General features: G+C 32.0%; 1 protein-coding gene across 2 annotated transcripts; it reads left to right on the top strand.

The window, feature by feature from the left end:
- Positions 1 to 3,631: 3,631 nt before the first annotated feature.
- Positions 3,632 to 5,377, top strand: LOC125491595 (uncharacterized). 2 transcript variants are annotated; one of them, XR_008969274.1, is made up of 6 exons: positions 3,632 to 3,926; positions 4,075 to 4,199; positions 4,333 to 4,411; positions 4,488 to 4,867; positions 4,997 to 5,117; positions 5,230 to 5,377. XR_008969274.1 is itself a non-coding variant. In XM_048643886.2 (4 exons), exons 1-4 carry the CDS (start codon positions 3,898 to 3,900, stop codon positions 4,696 to 4,698), a joined length of 444 nt encoding a protein of 147 aa, XP_048499843.1. In that variant the 5' UTR covers positions 3,786 to 3,897; the 3' UTR covers positions 4,699 to 4,986. The 2 variants fall into 2 exon arrangements, 1 of the variants encoding a protein (XP_048499843.1); XM_048643886.2 differs by lacking the exons at positions 4,997 to 5,117; positions 5,230 to 5,377 and having other exon boundaries at positions 3,786 to 3,926; positions 4,488 to 4,986.
- The last annotated feature ends 338 nt before the right edge of the window (positions 5,378 to 5,715 follow it).

The raw sequence follows: 5,715 nt of genomic DNA, 5'->3' as shown, positions 1-5,715 counted from the left end.
CAAATGTGATAACCAAGCAGCGATTTCCATAGCTGCCAACCCTGTTTATCACGAACGCACTAAGCACATTGAAGTGGATTGTCACTTTATCCGGGAGAAGGTAAATCAAAAACTTATTCAAACCTCCTATGTTCCTTCAAAACAGCAGGTGGCAGATGTTCTTACAAAGCCACTGCCTATACAGCAACATCATCATCTCTTGGGCAAAATGGGAGTTCATGGATCTCCTCACTCCCATTTTGAGGGGGAGTGTAAAGGAGCACCATCAAAACAATGCAATTTTGTGTTATTTTCACCTCCACGTGCACATCACATGAGCTAATATGTTTATAGTTGTTATGCTTACATCTGTTATTTTTTTTTATTTGCTTAGGACACATGTACAACCTAGATTAGTTAAGGTAATGGACATAACACTACACTTGTATATAAGCTGCTACAATAGTTTGTAAGGGGATGATGCAAACAATATTAAACTCAGCCGCCTTGAGCTGATTTACCAAAGCTTTCACACTCTATATATTCAATTAAATCAACACTATTATTTGTAAATTCCTATCATAATCTCCCAAAGAGGTTGATGAGCTATTTCTTCCCATGAGCACGTTATACTGTATAACATGTAAATCAAGATAACTGGCAAGATTCAAATTCTTATCAATATATTTTAGTCTATCTCTCAAGCACGTCCTTTCATAATCATATCCTTCTCCTCTCTTCAAACAACATAGTAAACAAAGGTGAAATTTTTTCATCTCTCATAGTTCAAACATGTTCTGATGAAACTAAGAGACCATCGAGCCTCAAGGCTTCTTTTTATGTACAAAAGTTTCCAGCTGCACCATAAAGCACTGAGTGATGAGTCACTACAGTAAAAACAACAGCAGTTGTGTGCTTAATCATTTCCATTGCAATCTGGGATCTATCAAGTGTAAACAAAGATCATGAAGCCTTTTACAATGCCTAAAATTCCTTTAATAGTCCAAAAAGAAGAGTAAAAGGTCGTAATCCTCATCCAAATGAGTTAGAAACACCCACAAAATTCTGGAAACTTCGTAAAAATTGAGTTCTTAACACAAATTTTTATAATGCATCCGACTTATGAATTTATATGCCTACATGTCTTAGATCTTCATTGGTGATATCTCCTATTGTTGTTGATCCAAAACTATATCAGCTCATGATAATATGGCAGGCTATGATGTCAGAAAGTTCATATCGTTTGAAATTATTTACTACAGTACTAGATAGGTAAAAATTAAAGTTAGGAAGAAAATAAATGGTGACGTAAGGAAGTAAAAGAAGGTAATTTTTGACCATTTATAAAAAGAAAGAATAATAAAAAACATCTTCAATTTTGTTAAAATTACAAAGATACATGTGATCTGTGAGTATGGTTATGGTTACTGTCTCATGGTCTTTAAAAGGGTGAATCGAACTTACATGCATATTTGGTTTCAAGAATGAAAAGGTTTCTTAATTTTCATAATTTGGAATGTAACTTTATTTACTTTTGTGTTCATGGATTGTTTTTGGCCAAGTCATTAGTGTTGTGTGCTTCACTGGATTACTAGAGTACATATCATATTGGGAAGAACATATTTGAATCCAAAGTTGATACTGTGAGTAATGCGATAGTGTGAAGAAATATGGAGCACACAGTAGCCAAAGCATCTCCTGGTTTGGAGTTTGTTTGTAGAGTACATACGATAGTGAACTTGGGCCAATGTCACAAAGTTTGTCTATTCCATGTATACACATGTACACTAGCTGACAAAAGTGTTAATAACAGCTAGAATGATGAGCTGTTATTTCACATGAACAAAGGTTGATTCAGGTGGACTTCAATAAGGTAGGATGCACCTTGGCTACTGTGTGCTCCATATTTCTTTACATGTTTTTCACCATAAGCTCACCTCTTAAAAGTTCCCCATCATCTAGAGGATAAAGGTTTAGGAGGGATTGAGAGAACACTATCACGTCTTTAGATTGCTTCTAGCAAGACCGAGGTTGTGTCAGATTGAGGCTCTTTTTCAATTCCTCTTTGTACAGAATAATTGTAAGTGAAAGAAAACTCAAGAAAGGTGCTCATATGTCTGCAGATTGCATAGTATTAGTCATATATAAGTGTAACACAGAGTAATAAGTTTTTATAACTAAATGTATGTATGCAGACTGCATAGTATTAGTCATATATATGTATAACACAGAGTAATAAGTTGTTATAACTAAATGTATATGTCTGCAGTCTGCATAGTATTAGTCATATATATGTATAACACAGAGTAATAAGTTGTTATAACTAAATGTATGTCTACAGACTGCAGAGTATTAGTCATATATATGTATAACATAGAGTAATAAGTTTTTATAACTAAATGTGCTCGGTTTATGGGCTTAATTATTATAATTATGACAAGAAGTAAACAGAACTATTCACTCAGTTTCGTTTCAAATTGCAAACGCACAACTTTAAGTATAAACCCGTATATGTTTATCTTTTAGTGAAATTGTGAAAATAAATATTAAGAGAAATCCAAGAGTATGTCACGTACTAGGATCTTTAACATTGTGGCTAAGAACATTTTTGGTGGCTCTCCTTAGGCATTGTAGTAAAGCAATAGAAGTACTTCCTCTTATTGCAATAGTTATGCTGTTTATATAGTTGTTGCAGCTTGTACTTTAAGGCAGCCAGTCTCATATACCTCTTGGCTTTATCTTTCTCACTTATCTTCTCTTTTTTGTAAGATGTTCACACTTGTCGCTTAAGAGAATTGCAATAAAAGTAGGCTCAATCCTGTCATGTTTTATGTTACTTTGCTGTGGCCTTTTTATTTGCTTGTTGTACCTGCATTGATCCTGTCATGTTTTATGTTACTTTGCTGTAATTTGAAGGAAAATGGTCTGGGGAACTTGTCATCATTACCGATGGTATATTTAAAAATAAAAGAGGCTATGATCAATTGCCAACCCATGAAAAATGGAAGATAGGAAAGGATAAGAATGTGTTTTTACCTTCGCTTCTTATACCTGATTCTCTTTCTCAAATGGCATATGAAGCAAACATATTTAAAACATGTATGGGATGCTATTCTAGGTCTTAATGCTTTGCATGCAGTCTATAGGAGTTATCTTGAATTAGAAATTTGAAAGACAGTCTATTTGCAGAAATATCTCTCGACAAGAGATGGCGTTTATTTACGTTTCTTAATCTTTACCCTTCCTCTTCACCATAGTGCATCCAACCTTTTCTTTTATTGCAGTGAGTTGAGAGCATTTTACTTCTAGGACCTTTAATTTGTGAGGAGTTTGGATTTTGTTATGTTTCATATGATGTCTAATGATATGCTGAAGATGACTCCGGTTATTAGATCTTACTTGCCCCTTTATTTGAATATGACACGATTTTTTGTGTTCATGAATGTATTACTTTCAGCTGCTTTTGGAAAATATACATGTCTTTAATTATAAAGTATGCCTATAGTAATATGGAATTACTGGTGTACTTGATATTCATTTCTCCCCAATTTTCACAATGGAAGTTAATGTATAAGTGCTGCTTGGACGATATATTGTTTTCACAGGAATTGTGTCATTGTTCGAAATCAATATTGAATCCATATAACACAAAGAAACTAAGGTCTACAAGAGTGATATAGTTGATTGGATGTATCCCAAAGCTTTGTACAAGTTGGTTTCCCTTCAATCAATAGAAGTCTGCAATTACAATGACACCAAACTTTTAGGTACATTGTGCATCAAATTTTGTAACAAATCAATTAGACATACTATTATTTTCCCTTTAACGTGTTGATTCTTAAAATATATATTGTAGATATTTTGGGAATTGTCGTACATGCAGGTAAAGCTTTTGTCTGTAATGATGACGCAACTCGTATGCAAGAGGTTGTTGTTCTAGATAGAAGGTGTTTACACTTATATTTATTACTCTTTTTTATTAGTTTCATATTGAGTATTGATTATCGATATATTCAAATTTATTATTTTTGATACTATAGTGATTTATTTTCAAATTGAAATAATGTATTTTTCCATCTTCCAATGTTATTGCAGCTGCGTTGCTGTTAGATTGATTCTTATGAACCAATTTGTTAGTGAATATGAAAACGAGGTTCAACAAAGTGCTGGAGAGTACAACACACTATTGGCTTGTGGGGTGTATGTTAGGAAAATGAATGGTGCGATTTGTACACAAATGAAAATAATTTTCTTAAAAGTGATAATAATGGTTTTCTTAAAAGTAATAATATTAATTATGTTTTGTAATATTTATAGTTGAGGTTTTAATTTAAATTTCATGTTCAATTTCAGCTTATTTTCTAATCACAGGAAGATACACAAGGTTATTTATCAATCCAGATAATGTAGATGCATCAACTCTATTGGATTGGTAATGACGAAACGTAGATTTATTAAATTTTAACTATATATATATATATATAATCATTGCCCTGGTTAATAATCAGGTTTGTCTGTGATAATTTTGCCAAGAGGAAGATGAAGTGGTTTAATAATTGTGGACTATCAATAAATCGGGCATTGTCGACTTCAAATGCAATCCAGACTACTATAGCAAGCTACAAACAAAAAAGAAAAGTATGTGATACACAATTATTTACGTCGAAATCATTTTCTAGGAGAATTTTACTTTTTCTAACCAAATTATTACTATTTTGATTAATACGGAGGGAAAGCACTACAGAATGGTTGGGAGATTAATTGATATCGATGTTGATAGTTTTGCATGGTATGATGCTTGCATATTTTGTGGACTTGATATACAACATGTTAGTGAGCATATCATTTGTAGTAATTGTAACAAAGAAAAGCCTCCAACAACTATTAGGTACTCTTTTTTTCATTTTATACTATTTGGATATAAATTTTATAATTGTGTTAAAGTTATAATTACTTTTTATTAACCTGTTTACTAACTTTATATATTTGTTTTCTATATTTCCACGATAAAAATAAGTGTTTCTGGATATATGACTATCCTCGACTCTACCGGTACAATGCGTGTTAAGCTCTTTACAAAACAGATTGAGTTTATACTCCAATCAACTAAAGCAAAATTGAAGCATATGTTTGATGCGGTACTATATAATTTTATGAGCTTTACTCTTATTGATAACATGACTAACTTGAAATATAATGTACGTTGTAATTTTTCAGATTAATTATGTTATTTTGATTTATTTACTGCAGGTGCATGATAGAGTTTTGCTACGATCCAAGCTTCTTACACATGTGCGCAATGCATATATTTTCGTATTTCATCCTCTTCATCTATCGGCTTATATAGTAGACTATGTAACTTTTGTCAACTGGGAAGAAGAATGTGCATATTTATTTAAGTAATTACTATCTCATCTTTCATTAAATTTCCTTTGTTGATGGCCATATTAATAATCTTTCTAAATTTTAATTTTTTGTCTTCTCTTTTTGTAGAATGAGGATCACATTGAATGTCCGATAGCAATAAAGCATAATGAATCGCATCACCTTTTTAAAATATTAGAATAAAAGACTCCGACGTTTTACCTTAGTTTTGTTTGTCAATCTCTTTAGTTTATAAACACCATGAAGCTTTTACCTTAGTACTATATTGTGCTTGGAATTCCTTTTTTAATGCATAATTTGTTGTTGGAAAAAGTTTTTTTAAATGACCAATAATACAAGAAATTACATTTA

This window comes from Beta vulgaris, chromosome 5, assembly GCF_026745355.1.
Source record: "Beta vulgaris subsp. vulgaris cultivar EL10 chromosome 5, EL10.2, whole genome shotgun sequence".
Lineage (NCBI taxonomy): Eukaryota > Viridiplantae > Streptophyta > Magnoliopsida > Caryophyllales > Amaranthaceae > Beta > Beta vulgaris.
The sequence above is the reverse complement of the archived record's forward strand: the minus strand, read 5'-3'. Positions and strand labels throughout refer to the sequence as shown.